The 15474-nt window shown below is 41.2% G+C and overlaps 1 protein-coding gene across 1 annotated transcript in view; it reads left to right on the plus strand.

Moving 5' to 3' along the window:
• The window catches only part of GABRG3 (gamma-aminobutyric acid type A receptor subunit gamma3), a 356799-nt gene that overhangs the window by 300359 nt on the left and 40966 nt on the right, over window positions 1-15474 (plus strand). Inside the window, exon 6 of the mRNA XM_063127500.1 lies at window positions 1483-1620. Within this exon, the coding sequence (XP_062983570.1) occupies window positions 1483-1620 (138 nt within the window). The remainder of the gene's footprint in view (window positions 1-1482; window positions 1621-15474) is intronic.

Raw genomic sequence — 15474 nt, forward strand, 5'->3', positions numbered from 1 at the left:
TTCACCTCTGGGTTACAAAAAGAGCGGCACTCTTTGATAAGTCAGGTGGTCACTTTGAATGGGCACATGGATAGAGTTCTGGGAGGAAAAGGGGAGACCGAAACACCAGTCTTGATGTGATTGTTTGTATGATCACATCATGGTTCTTTTTGTACTTGTTTTACTAATCTGTACATGTGCTTTGGAGCATTAGTAAAACACCCCACACAAAGAATTTTGATGCAATGCTGCATATCACACCAAGCTTGCTTTTTTGTCAAAAAAATTATCTATTGCACATGTATGTATCATTAATATAGGGGAAAAGACATAAATGAACTAAAAGCTGCAGTAAGGCGTGCATTTGCACAATGCTTTGTACAAGACATTCCTAACACATTGCATTGGATCTAGACTTATATATACTTAGAGCAGACCTATTGAAATTAATGGAACTTCAGTTAGTCATGGCTAACCTAAGCCCCCTTAATTTCAATGGGGCTACTCTAAGTATGAAGACGTCTGGATCCAACCCAATGTTTCCACTTGAAAAAAAAACTAGACCAAGGGCTTTGCTAGACCTACCTTGGAATCCATGCAGGAGGAGGGGCGAGCTCGTGCTACAAGTAGCGCAGGCCATTGCCCCTGTCTACACATAAGACGTGATGGGCTGCAGGAAGGACCCCTGTCGTGTCTGCCATTTTTTTTAGTTTTAAAGGGCCATGTGCACAGGAGCGCACCAACGATAAAAGTAAGGGTTTGTTTTTTTAAAGAAAGGGTTCCTCGCTTCCCCCCTGGTTCCGATGTCCCCCCGCTCTGGCTCCGTTTCCCCCCCCTCCCCATGGCTCCATTTCCCCCCCTCTCCCCACCCTGCCCTGATGGCCGCAGCAGCTACACGTGAGTAAATGTGGTAGCCGGGAAAAGCGGCAGACCAGTCTACACGCCTGCAGTCTCGGGCTCAGCCTGAAGACCACGGGAAATACTGGGCCACAAGCAGCGCTGGTTACCCTGGTGCCAGGGAGGTTTGACCCCTGCCTGAGCCCGGGATCCCCTGTGCATCATCTGGATGCACAGGGACGAGCTCGGGCCTCGCACCGGGCTAACCCTCATCTAGCAAAGGCCCAAGTAACTTTAAACAAAACCTAGGGAGAAATTCGGCAGAGAACATCAGTAGCCAGGATCTCTAATGAGTGAGCTATCATAAATTTAAGTGGCAACTCTGGTATCATAGGAGTGAAGTTTATTTGGTTTTTCTTCACCATGAGGATTTTTAAAACAAAACAAAACAAACCCTGCATTTCTATAGCAGGGTACTATGGATTCTGCCATATAGATGAATACATTTTTTTTCTAGTCAATAATGTTGAAGAGCCATTGAATATGTTTTTCTGAGCTATTAAATTTTATTTCACTGTTACATTGAAACTCTGAATAAAAACCAATGTAAATGTTTAACACTGTCAAATGTGTATCCTGTATTTGATAAAGACTTTTAATTTACAGATGGCTATCCTCAAGAAGAAATGATTTACAGATGGAGAAAAAACTCAGTAGAAGCCGCAGATCAGAAATCTTGGAGACTCTATCAGTTTGACTTCATGGGTCTTAGAAATACCTCTGATATTGTGCAAACATCAGCAGGTAGGTATACTATAAAAGGAATGTTCTCTTCTTAAGATTTAGGGGTTTGGTGCAGCCATTTCTGCAGCAGGAAAACTTGTAAACATGGCTCAAGATTATCACTGCAATCTAAAGTGTGGATTTTCAGTGCCTGTGTACATGTATGTAAATAATATCTGCACAGGAGGCAGCAGGAGGAGACCAGGTACATTTCTAGGAATTATTAGAAAAAGTTATTATAAATTAGAAAAAGGGTTATACATGTACAGTGAGATCACATTTAGAATAGTGGGTTGGATTGTGGTTTTGACCTCTGTTGACAGAAGGCCTCTACTCATAGAAGGTGCCTCTGCACCTTTTTGAGGATCCGCCCTCTCTCCCTATTAGGGATGTACAGATTTTGTAAAATCCATTCAGTCTGCATTTTGCAGATTCATCCTGACATTTGCTCATTGACAGAATCAGATTCTTTGCAGTTCCCTGAATCTGCACAAATGCACACTTGCAAAAATGTGCAGATCCTCACAAAATGCACATTTTCATGCTTTAGTTCTGGAAGAAATATGCATTTTTGGATAGCAGAAGTCCACTTCTGCCATCACAGCTGCGTGCACCTAACTATGGATTTATTCCACAGTGAGTCATTCTAAAGATCAAAAAGGGAGCAAAAGGGAGGACCTAAGATAACCAACACTTAAGAGGCTAGAGCTTTTTAGTTTAGGAAAAAAGATGACTGAGATGAAACATGATAGAGGTTTATAAAAGTATGAATGGTGTGGACTGACTGAATGGAGAGTTATTTTTCTCCCTCCCACATAATAATACTAGACTGAGGAGTGTCACCCAGTGAAGTTCATGGGCTGTAGGTTCAGAACAGATAAGAGGAAGTATTTCTCCATAGAATAGTTTGCTTACAGCATTCACTATGTTTTTTAAGGGTTGGATAAACTCATGGGTATCTACCTATCAGCTGTGATAGCAAAATGGAATGAGCCTTCATTTAATGAAGCAGCCCGCTGTGATAACCAGATGCTGGGCATGGCATCCACCTTCATGTCCTATGTGTGAGCTTCCAAAGGCATCTGGCTGGCTGCTATTGGAACTGAATCCTGGACTAGATGGATGTTGGTCTGATCCAAAAAGGCAATTCTAACATCCCTATGTTGCCAGTGTGACAGCGCTGACCATCTGTTTAGTGGAAGAAGGGTTTGGATTCTCATGCACTGTCTGTTGCTATGTAAGAATATAACTGGATCAAGGCCATTCATTAGGATGGCCAGGAATCCTACTTTGCAGTAGACCGTCCTCTGTTTTGGAGAGCTGGCAATCCTCTATTTGAAAGCGCCTATTTGATGAGCAACAGTCCAAGTCTAATTTAAAGTCAAAGAACCATCAGGAGGGAGAACAGGGCCCCATCAACAGTTAGCACCTGAACAGAGGACTTAACAAGCACACAGGTCACCTGTTCAGCCTTCTTCACTATGGTGAGATGGTATTTCTATTTAAATAACAGTTATTTAAAAATACATACGTAGAAGGAAATATTTGCATATGCATATACATACATATGCAAATATGTATAATATGCATACATATACATATACATACATATGCAAATATTATGCAAATTGGTGTCGTCATTTGTCCTCTCTTTGGGCAATGTGTAATTGGCCACCCTACCATTCGTTTGCATGATTTCTGAAAATACGGTGCACAGATTAATAGCCCTGTCTAACTATTCATGAAAACCCTGACATCAGTACAACATTGAAATAGGTGTCAGTGGAAGAGCACCAGAATCCAACCCTAGCTCTAGATCTAGAGCAGCAGCAGTTGTTCATGGATGCCTGGCACCTGTGTGTCATGTGTGCACTGCACAGGGATACTTGAATGACCCCAGCAAAGCCGAAGCAGTAGTCAGCCATCATAATGACAGGTGGTATAGAAATATTTTTAATTAAGTGCTTAGAATTCTTTATCCATGAGCAAACTCAAATGCTCATATTATCAAAAGATGTATTAAGACCATAAGGGTGTATTCATTTGTTAAAAATATTTCTATACCCCTTGTCACCTAAGCATGTCCAGGCAGTGTACAGCTTGGTTTTAGCTTGATTAATGGTTTAATTAGTTTTTAACTGTGCATATTTGTTTTATATTGTTGCATGATTTTGTCTGTACGACACCCTGAGATTCTCGTGATATAGGGCGGGATACAAATGTTTTAATAAATTAAATAAATAAATAAATAAAACACCATACTATAAAGATACAAATAGTACAAAACAACTAAAACTTACTAAAAAAAAAGAAAGAAAAAAAGAAATGGCCATCAGTGGGGGGAAACCCAAATAGACAAGTATCACAAATCTTCAAATGCAGGTAAATAAAAAGGTGTTCAATATGTAACTGAACTGCACCAGTGTTGGCATTGTGCTTTATTTCTTGAGGCAGGATAGCCTACTGGGCACAACCACAGAAATGACCTCCTTCCTAGCTGCTGCCAGATGCACATCTGCAGAAAGTGACAGAATCAGAAGGGCCTCTGATGAGGATTGCGGTGGCCAGGCAGATCAACTTACATTTAGCAGCATATGGGAATTTCATTTCAGTTTGCAAATTGTGCCAACATGTCCTGTTTGCAACCGTGAATGGAAATGCAAGCAGGACCACAATTCTCAGGAATTTTCATAATTCCCTGAACTTGTGTTCATGTTTGTAAGTGTGCGCTTCCCGATCAAAAATGCATATTTTTCCTGATTGAAAAGAAGAGATGCTCTTGTCTAGGAATGCAAACAAGGTAAACAATGATTCAAGGAGGAATCTGAGCTTGAATATCACATGTTCACTAGGGCTGTGCTCCGCTTCACTTCAGAGCGTTGAAGCAATAGCGAGGCGGCCTGATTCGCCTCTGGAAAAGGCAGAGGAGAAGCGAGTCAGGGGGGCTGCGGATCGAGGCAAAGAGGATCGCCTCGATCTGGAGCTCTGAATGCAGGTAGGTGGGGGGGAGGGGGACTCATCTGACACTGCCGCCCCTGCCGCAGTCCCTGCAGAGACAGCAATGGAGCCAGGTAAGGGGGCAGGGAGGAGGGAGGCTTACCTGTGTCCATTGCAGTCCATCACAGGCTTCAATTGAGGTCCTGGTTGAAGCCGGAAGTGAAAGCTGAGGCCTCTTCCGGCTTCAAGCTGGGGCCTCAATTGAAGCCCACGATGACGGACACAGGTAAGGGGGTGGGGGTTAGCTTACGTGGTGCCGGTGCCACTGCTGTCCATGCGGCGACGGCAATGGAGCCAGATCTCGCTCTGCAGAACAGAGCAGGGGACGGGCGGATCAGCCCGAAGAGGGTCGGGCCCAATCCGGAAGTTCCAGATTGGGCCATGAAGCAAATCAGGGGGTCCATGCACAGCCCTAATGTTCACCCAAGTTAGTCATGATTTACTTGTCCCAATGATTTCAATAGGTCTAATGAGGTCTACCCTTCAAATACTTAAAAGGTTGTCACACCGAGGAGGGCCAGGATCTCTTCTCGATCATCCCAGGGTGCAGGACATGGAATAACGCACTCAAGTTACAGAAAGTCAGATTCTGGCTGGACATCAGGAAAAACTTCTTGACTGTTAGAGCAGTACGACAATGGAATCCCTAGGGAGGTTGTGGGCTCTCCCACACTAGAGGCATTCAAGAGGCAGCTGGACAACCATCTGTCAAGTATGCTGTAGGGTGGATTCCTGCATTGAGCAGGGGGTTGGACTCGATGGCCTTTTAGGCCCCTTCCAACTCTACTATTCTATGATTCTAGGACTAAGCTTGGATCCAACCCTAAATGTCCTATACATTTCAAATACTGCTCTTCATCAGGGCAAGTATATAAAATGCTGTTTGCATTAAATATATACAGGGCAGAGCTAATGGCACAGAAAGGATTTCAAGAATATAGTTGCCGTCTACTAACCCTATATCATTTTGCTCTCTATTTGCTGGTGTCACAAAAATTAGTTCCTGGTGCCTTAGCTTGTATGATCTGAAAACTTTGAATACTTTCTTTCTTAAACAGAACCATGGCTTGCAAAGGTTTACCACTGACCAAGTGACAAAGTCAACATCTGAAGCTAATTGTGTTTTCCATTTCTATGCATTTCATTCCATTTCTTTCTTTGGCCTTAGATAGACCTAAGGTTTATCCCGAGATCGTCCCGGCCTGCTCCCAGGATCTCCTGTATGTCATTTACATGAACAGGGATGACCCCGGGACTATCCTGGGATAAACCTTAGGTCTAGCTAAGGCTTTTATTACATTTATGTCCTATCTTTTTTTCTCTTGCAATGAACTCAAGTCAGCTTTTAACTGCCTCCCTTTCCCCCCTCAGTTTTTAGTTTTACTAATATAGAAATAAGTACTAATTTGTTTTTTATGTGTCTGTCATTCAGTGTTGATGCCATTTTTCATTGGTGTGAGATATTAAATCATCCTTAAGAGGTATTATAATGGCTTTTTATTAAAAACAAATAGCAAGCATCAAGATCATTGATCGTTTATTCCAACAGAGTGAATTGCCCAGACCACTTAATCTTTTGTCCAGGTATAAGTGGGAGGTTTTGTTTTCCATAATGTTTTAAAGGCTTGGAAAGCCTTCCAGCTAATCAATGCTCTTTATCAATGGACTTTAATTTAAACTTAATGGAACTCATTTAATTTCCAAAGAAAAATACTGCCCTGTCTGATCATTACAGGAGTGTGCCTGGGTATTATTGACCGGTACAGAAACCAGAGAATTGTGTTTTGTCCACTCCCTCTAAAACCTTGAGTGCTTAATTCTCTGGGTTGGAAAGAGATACTTCCTCTGCCTTCCCAACTCATAGCATGTTTCTTAAACTAGCACAAAGTCAGAGGAAGGAGGAGAAGTCATACTCTCCCAGGCTGCCCCTCCCCATATCTGCCAAGAAAGGGTGGTGCTTCATTCAGACCACCATGGCTGTCACAGGATGGCTGCCTGTGAGAAGAGGAGGGATGGCTTTGGGAACCCTCCAGAAGTAGGTGTGCTCTTGCCCATTAATATATTCTCTCTTCTTTCCTAACTGCCAGGCATAAGCACAAAATACATCCTTTGCTCTCAAAATATGGTGCACAACATATGTTGCACAAACTGGGGTGAGCACTTATGAATCACCCCAAAAGAGTAGATGCATCACCATAAAAAAGGACAAAAGCTGGCAGTGATTTATGTAACATTTGCACTTATTAATTTATACGTATAGACGCAAATTCAGACATAATTATTAAAATAGAAATACAGGACTTCTCGCCATAGTGTGAAAGACTGTGACCAGGGCCAGATCTACTCCAAGCAGGATATAACACTATGAACACAGTTTGAAAAAGGTATATAGAATGTGTAGATCCTATCTACGTAACCTGTGTGCTTTGCCCAGTCTGCTGCCCAGGTGCTGATGGTGGACATGAGTTCTTATGCTTTATTATCTTTAAGCTAGCATTGGACAAGACAGCCCTTCAAATAGAGGACACCATCAAATAAAGAATAACCTTCTGGCAGCCCTTCATATAGAGAACTGTCCTCTGTAAAAGAGGACACCTGCCCACCCTAGCACAAATTTCATTTTCCGTATCTTGCCACACACCTCCTTTAATCTCCAGATCTTTCACTGTCCGTAGGAAGCATACATAAAGTGTTTAATCCTTTTGAAGTCCTGAATTTAAACCTCCTCTTGTCTGCATTTCAACTAATATTAAATCTCTTCTTCTTTGCTGCTTTGCTATCTCCAATATTCAGCCCACCGTTGCCACCAGCCTTGTTGCCTGACAAACTCTATGAATGAATAATGACAGTTCAGTAACATCCTGTGCTACAAACATTGTGTGCCCATAATATCTAGGTCACAATTTTTAGCTTTCTTCTTTTTACAAAGGCCATTCCCAAAGATGCGCTCATGTGGCGAAAGTATTGTGGGAACTAGAAGTACCTCAATACACGTTGTATTTTGTAACAATTTCCCTGATTTCAGCAACATCAAAAATAAATCTCACAGCCATAGATCTTATCTCAGAAAGGTCTAGCTATGTTGTTTACAAATTGGTTTTTCTTCCCATGAGTGTGGGCAGGGCATTTGCATGGAGAGAAAAAATGGCACCAACAAAATATCTATGTGAATAACTCCTAGGATTTAAACATAATGTTATATAATTAACATTTTCAGCACTTGATAGATTAAAAATCTCTCACAAGCTAAGCACAATCTAAAAGTTATAAATGACTCTGAAGTATGCTAGATGGATCAATGCATCATGGCAAGTCCTACAGCCATGGCTTGCCAGTAACAATCTGCTACTTTAATATGAAGTGATGAATTCTTCAAAAATGAAATTAAACAGATCAAGTTCTCCCCCTCACCGCACCCTGTATTGGGACACACTGTACGGAAAGAACAAAATGCTGATTTGCAACTCAGTGATTTATGGTGCAACAGTTCACATCAATAATGCATTGTCATGGCTAAAGACCATTTCCTTGCTAAAAATGCAATTAGCATATTACTAAATCTTGTGATTTGATGGTTCAGTTGAAGTGATCACTAACAAATGAAGCCAAGCTTATTAAAAGAGACAAGTTGTGATATTTTATGAGCAAATGCAAATTCTTGAATGCAACAATATGATTCTGGCCTAGAAGTTGGACTACATATGGATTATCAGCACCACGTCCAGCACCTGGAAAGCAGGGATGCCATTTAGGGAGCAGGAGGTATTCTCCTCCTCCCTATTACAGATTACATGTAAGCAAAAGATCCTGGACTATGTGGGAACTCTGATTTGTGCTCGTGAGCAATGTCTGCACCTGCTCACCTTGGCATTCCAAGCAGTTTGGATGATTGGCCCAGGCATACCCCCATGAGAGTTATTCAGGGTACAGGTTGGCTCAGATGGTGGCAGGGCTTCAGGGTGGATCTGGTCCACCCCTGGTTATAAATTGTTGCTTGTGCTGCATCACTGGCAGCCTCTGAAGTACTTGTATTTATGGTCACCTCGCAGGTAGGCTTCCCCATGGCAAATGATGAGCACTCATAAACTACCGTATTGCTTACTGGTACTTTATGAATCTCCATCTTCATAGTTGAAACAGATACATCACACCCTCCTCTTAAACTAGGGATGTATGAGAATTTTGTATCTGATTGCAAATTACTTGAAGATGTCCCATTCGCAATCTTTAACACAAATGTGATCAGGAACATTTTTTCAAGAAATTTCCCCAAATTCCCCATGGCATCTGAAAAAACAGGTTGTTTTTCAAAATGTGCACCTTGGCGCTTTACACACATACACATACACATACACATACACACACACACACACACACTTCCATGCTTTAATCCATATGGAAAAGGTGTGCCCTGTTGAAAAATGCACACAAAAAATGTACACTTTCCCCATTCAATCAAGCAAAGGAATAAGGTAAAAAATGAAAATGGAAATAAGGCCTTAGCTAGACCTAAGGTTTATCCCAGGATCATCCCTGCCCGCTCCTGGGATATCCTATGTGTCATTTACATAAACAGGGATGACCCCAGGATGATCCCGGGATAAACCTTAGGTCTAGCTAAGGCCTAAGTCTAAATGAGCTTCAAATTGATTTTCAGAGAATTTAGGCGAGCACGAAAAACACTGGTTCTCCCATCCCTAAAACATGGGAGGTGGGTGACCACACTTGGACGAACATCTGTACCTTTATTTGTAGATCATCTGGTATTTCAGTTTGATCCACTTGGGCTCCAATCTGACAAAAGTTAATTGTGACTAATTGTGCAAGCCTATGCATGTTTACTCAGATGTAAGGTCCACTTTGCTCAATCGGCCTTACTCATAGGGAAGTGTGCATCAGATTGCAACCAGGCAGAACAATCCTACCTGAGGTTGTGAGAGTGGTGGTTGACCCACTGCCACATTCCTGGCCCTGCCAGTTCACACCAGCCAAGATGCGGAGTGGGGGCACATCCCCACCACCACCAGGCGGTGTGGTTTTTGTTTTGCTTTTTTAAATCCCCTATTGTAAGTGATAGGGGAGAATATCACTATGCCAGCTTCTTGGGGCATCTGCATGGCTTTGCTGCAACACCCCCCAGTCTCCACTAGTTCCCCCCAACCCTCCATTTTACAGACTACTGCCAGCTGCCAGCAGCAAGAACATTGCCAGCTTTCCACACATGGAACAGGACTGCTAGCAAGCTGGCTCTGGGGGTTAGGATTCTAAAGTAAATCCCAGCTAGCTCTGAGGATTAGGATTCTACAGTAGAACTAGACAAGTTCTTAATAGCTGACTTGAGCCAGATCAAGGCCTTTTGGTACTGGCTAAGTCATAATGTAAGGATTTTTTTTAATAAATAAAAATGGACTTATCTACGCCCTCGGATAAAGAAATAATAGGAAATACGGAAGTACCAAAATTGTAACGTAAGGCTTTTAAAAGCAATGAAAAAAATGAATTCTTATACTCCACAAGCTGTGCAAATTGAAGGAAGGTATTTATTAACATTCATGAATCCCTGAATGTTTTTCATGCATATGAAATGACCATTTCAGCTTTACCAAAGAGTTTGTGTGTGAAACTACTAGAATTTATATATGTAATTTCTGGGGACATGCACAAATATATGTAAGCTTAGTTAAATCAGAGAAGAAATAATAAGATAGCTTGAGTAATGCAAGCGTAGAATTGATATCATTTATTTAAGGTATACAGATTCTCAATCTAAGTCTCCCAAAGAATTTTTTCCCCGTACAACCAGTTTTTGCACATTAAAAGGTTTTTTGGGGTGCATTTGATTAAAGTATGCAGACCACATGTCTTTTCTTAAGTTTTTCTTAAGGTTCTATGATTCTGGGACACTGCATTTGGAGCAGTCATTTTGTGCTCTTTCTACAGATATGTACAGTTCAGTGCCATTTTAACAGAATTGCTAAGTGAAGGATGTAGTTGTGAAAATATCATGGACCCCAAAATGGAGAGAAATGTCTCAGGATGCCGGAACAAATATGTTGTTAAAAACTGGTGACTTCTCCAGTAAATTGTAATAGGAGATTTTTGTTATAGGAATTACTGGAAAAGGCTTTAAAATAAAAATAGTCCAAAACACATTGGGCTTTTGACAAATAAAACCTTTGTTCTGGCATCCTGAGGGTGTTTCTCTCCATTTTGGGGTCCATCTTGGATGGTCTCCCATTTTTGCACCTTTGTGCAAATAACATGGCACTCAGTTTGGTATGTAATTAGTGAAAAGTAAACATTGTTCCTTCCCTGCTGTGGGTGGCAATTCTATATACAGTTACCTTGGAGTAAACCCCATTGAACTCAATGGGACCTATATCTGGGTAGACATGCATAGGAATGGAAAGTCAATCATCTTTAGTTAGTCAAACTTCTCTTGGCTCCATATAAAATAATAATAATAGTAGTAATAATAATAATTTATTTCTTACCCACCTCTCCCTCTGGATCGAGGTGGGGAACAACACCCAATATAAAACACCATACAATACATATAATTGATTAAAAACATATAAAACGAATACATTATTAAAATAACAGTCAGTCATCTTAAAATCCGACTGTGTAGGCCTGCCAGAACAGATCAGTCTTTATGGCTTTCTTAAATTCAGGAAGACTGTTAAGTTGACAAATCTCTCCCGGTAGGCCATTCCACAGTCTGGGAGCAGCAGAAGAGAAAGTCCTCTGGGTAATGGCTGGCAACCTAGTTTTTGCTCTGGAGTAAATTCTTCCCAGAGGACCTGAGCGTGCCTCCTGGATTGTACAGGAGAAGGCAATCTCACAGGTAGCTTGGACCAAAACCATGTAGGGCTTTAAAGGTAATAACCAACACTTCATACTTTGCCCAGAAACTAATTAGCACCCAGTGAAGTGATTTTAAAGCTGGTGTAATGTGGTCACCCCTAAAATAGTGATAATAATGTGTGTATTCACGCAAATTTACGCACACTGGGTAAAACTCCAACCTAAGGCCTACTTAGAGTAGATCTATTGAAATGAGTGGGATTTAAGTTATGAAATGAGTTATGCTAACTAGGACTTCAGTTGGACTTTGCCCATTATATAATTTCCTTCTAAGACTGCTTTCCATACCCATTGCAAATCCGGACTATTCTGCTAAAGGTGTTTAGTTAATAACTATGAATTGGCCTCATCTGTTTATAGAACATTACTGACATTTTTCAAAGGCCCAGTGGCTCCCACTGAGCCTTGATGGCACATCAAGAGAACGCCTGTCATATGAATGCTCTTAACAGGATAAACACTCGGGGGGGGGGGGCTTTTTTCAGTGCATGATTTGAAAAGATCTACTACAGCATGCATCAGTAGCATCTCTGAGGTTAACATTTTCTAAGGTGCCACAAAACCCTTTGTTGTTATTGAGGCAATAGACTAACACGACTGGAAAATCATTCAACATGTCCATTTGATGATGCCAAATTGATGCTCATGTAAATTTAACTTCAAATCCAAGCAGTCAGTTGTAAAATTAAATCAATAAATTTTAAACTACTTTTCTAGCCCTTACTTGAGCGCTGTAAATTGGCAATGCAAGAGAAATTAAAAGGAGAAGTCGCATATGGTTTTACTCTTTCTACACAGAAGTAAGACCTCAAAGTAAGACTCAAGTAAGACCTTTGAATACCTCAAATTCCAGGTCTACAGTAAGTTCAAGAACCCACCTAGTAGGTAGAGCTGGACATAGTGATGAATTTAAGTTTCTCTTGGTTTCTTATTTTTCCTACCTTAAGTTTGTCTTGAACAGAGAATTTCTCCAGTCTACAGTTTAGTTTGTCCTGAACTTTGTGAATTTCTTTTGAAGGTTTACGTAAAAACCCATAAACCTTTTTGTGTGCATTTGTCCTAATACATGTATTTTGCATGCATTTTTTCCTAATAGAGACATTATTTGCAAGCAATTTTCCTAATATAATGCATTTTGGAACTTTATTTCCCCTAAGATACAAATTTTATGGCATTTGTTTGGATGACTGTATTGCAAAATTCAGAGAAGTGCACATTTTTAAGAATAACTTTAACTAAGAAGAATTTCCACAGTGGTTTGAAAGTGCAAAATTAGGCAAGCTAGCATTAAAATGCAAAATGAACAGATTTCTTGCCTATCCCTAACTGAACCCAGAGGTAAGGATTAGAGGGTAGGCCAGAATCATCTGTGTGTGTGTGTGTGTGTGTGTGTGTGTGTGTGTATTTAAATGTTGATCTTAAATAGAATATATTAGCTGCAGTAGAAAATGGAACATAATAGTTTCATAGTAAGAAACCTAGCCACGGCTACCACACTGGAATACATAAGACGAATTGCCGAGTGCCAACTGAGCTCTGCAAAGTTACAGGGTTTGTTTTTTTCTTTCTCCACATATTTCTGAATTGCAATTACTGAATTCACAGCAGGGTTCAAGATAGCTCATAGACTGGTTATAAAGCCCTCACTAAGAAATCAAAATGAATTTATAAAACCTCACCTCATTTAAACTTGTACTCATGGGTTTTCTTTCCCCAAGAGAAACTCAGATGAAAATGGGAAATGGCTCCTTGCCCAAATGTGCTCTCTTGGGCTTTATTAAATTTTTGCTCATGTATGAGGACCCTATAGTGGGGCATTGCCTATCAGCTAGACAACATTGGCATACTGGTCCATTGTTAACTAGACTCATAGCTCAGTGGTAGAGCACCTGGTTTGCATGCAGAAGGTCCCAGGTTCAATCCCTAGCATCTCCAGGTAGAGTTGGGGAAAATCCCTGTCTGAAATCCTGGAGAGCTGCTGACAGTCAGTGTAAACAATACTGAGCCAGATGGTCTGACTCAGTATAAAGCAACTTCTAGGTCCCTAAAATGTGTATATAATGGACTTGAACCAAACAGGCTCTCTTTTAGTGCATGGTATTATTATTCTTAGATTATTATTTCAAAACACATGCACACATACAATGAATTTGAATCATAGAATAATAGAGTTGGAAAGGGCCTATAAGGCCATCGAGTCCAACCCCCTGCTCAATGCAGGAATCCACCCTAAAGCATACATGACAGATGGTTGTCCAGCTGCCTCATGAATGCCTCTACTGTGGGCTTCTGTTAAGTATAATTCCTTGAGAACCTCCCAATTGCCTAATATTTTCCAGCCCCCTCCTAGTTAATTATGGCATAGCATTATGTGATCTTAATGACTGAGAGAGGTCATACTGTTAAGTAACTGCAGCTGAGAGTATTCTTTAATCAGAATAGTTTTGGCTGATTCATTCAGGAGGTGCGTTTTCAATGGATGTAGCATTTGGACTTGGATCACTCTGATAAATGAATCGAAATGACCATCAGTGAACTCTGCCAGAAATGAGGGGGCCCTGGGTTAAGGTGCCATCTAGGACCCTGCACCATGTGCCACCCCAGCTGCTCCAGTGAAGCAGCCCTACTTTCTCCCCCTATACTCCACTATTCTCTCCCATGGTACCATGGTTGCTCCACTTTCTTCTACTACAAGCTTGCCCAGCAGTGACATGAACCAGTCTCCATTTAAAACAACAACAACAACAACAACAATGTCACATGCCTGCTGCTGAGGATCCATCCACCCTCTTCATCTTTTCAGAATGCCTCTGGGCCCCACATAATTTGTCACCATTGAACTCAATGGAGCCACCTTCTGTGTGTAGACAAGCATCTGTCTACACAGTTAAAATAGTGCCACTACTCCTTTTCAGATTGTCATTTTGCAGCCATGCAAAATATAGTGCTTCTGCGCCACATGTTGAGATCTGTGAATTCCACCTTCATTTGCATTCTTATTAAAAACTGTTGCTATCTATTATATCTTATTTCTACTTAAGATATGTTTCTCATACTTGGTGCGTTCTAAATAAGAAGAATGTGTAATAAAAAGTAAATATGGAAACATTTTAATCTATTAAGAAAACCTCCAGCGCTCTAAACAAATAATTCCTCAATACTGAAATTTACTAAATCATTTAATTACAGAAGCGTGTGTGTGTGTGTGTGTGTGTGTGTGTGTGTGTGTGTGTGTGTGTGTGTTTCAAACTTGAGATGCTGTATTATAAATGTGGGCTGTATTCAGGGTCTCAGCTAAGTAGTAAGAGTTCTCTTCACTTTTTCTCCCTAATTTGTGTTTTCTGCCTAGCTGTCCACTTTTAAAATGATTCAGAGTCAGAGAACAACCCTATAGCTCTTTGGATGGTGCCACCACATCCCCCCCCCCCCACAAGTCCATGGACAAAGCCACAGCCTCAGAAAGAGGAAATCTGAGCAAGGACTCTCCCCCTTCCTTTATCCACCACAGAAAGCTCCACAGTGGCTCCCCCTTCCAAGGTTGGTGTCATGACCTTGGGAGGAGAGGAAACGGGCATTTTAGGGCCAGGAGCCTATGTGGAGAGGAAAGAGGATGTGAATCTGCCAGATACAGAAGCCTCTTGACCTCTGTCCCCACACAGCCATGTCAACGAGATAGATTCAGAGTCCCATTTAGCAGACAGTGACAGAAAGGAGGAAGGTGTGGCTACAAAATCTCCATTGCTCGTATTTCTCCTCCTGCCCTGCAAAGAATAGATTTTGTTTATCGGTGTCAATCTGGAAGGATTGTGCTCACAAAGGCCAGGAGTTTGTGCCTGTTAAAATCTAGCAAGTCTTGGCAGACTAGAGTTGGGGATGGGGGGGGGGATGCAAAAGGTAGGATCAAACTGGCCTACCAGCTTTCAACATAAAATGCAAGCCTGCAACTACATTCCCATGCTAGCAGAATTCCATGTACTACCTGAGAACTTAGTCTTCTGAAGAAGTTATTCT

Source organism: Elgaria multicarinata, chromosome 5 (assembly GCF_023053635.1).
Source record: "Elgaria multicarinata webbii isolate HBS135686 ecotype San Diego chromosome 5, rElgMul1.1.pri, whole genome shotgun sequence".
Taxonomy (NCBI): Eukaryota; Metazoa; Chordata; class Lepidosauria; order Squamata; family Anguidae; genus Elgaria; species Elgaria multicarinata.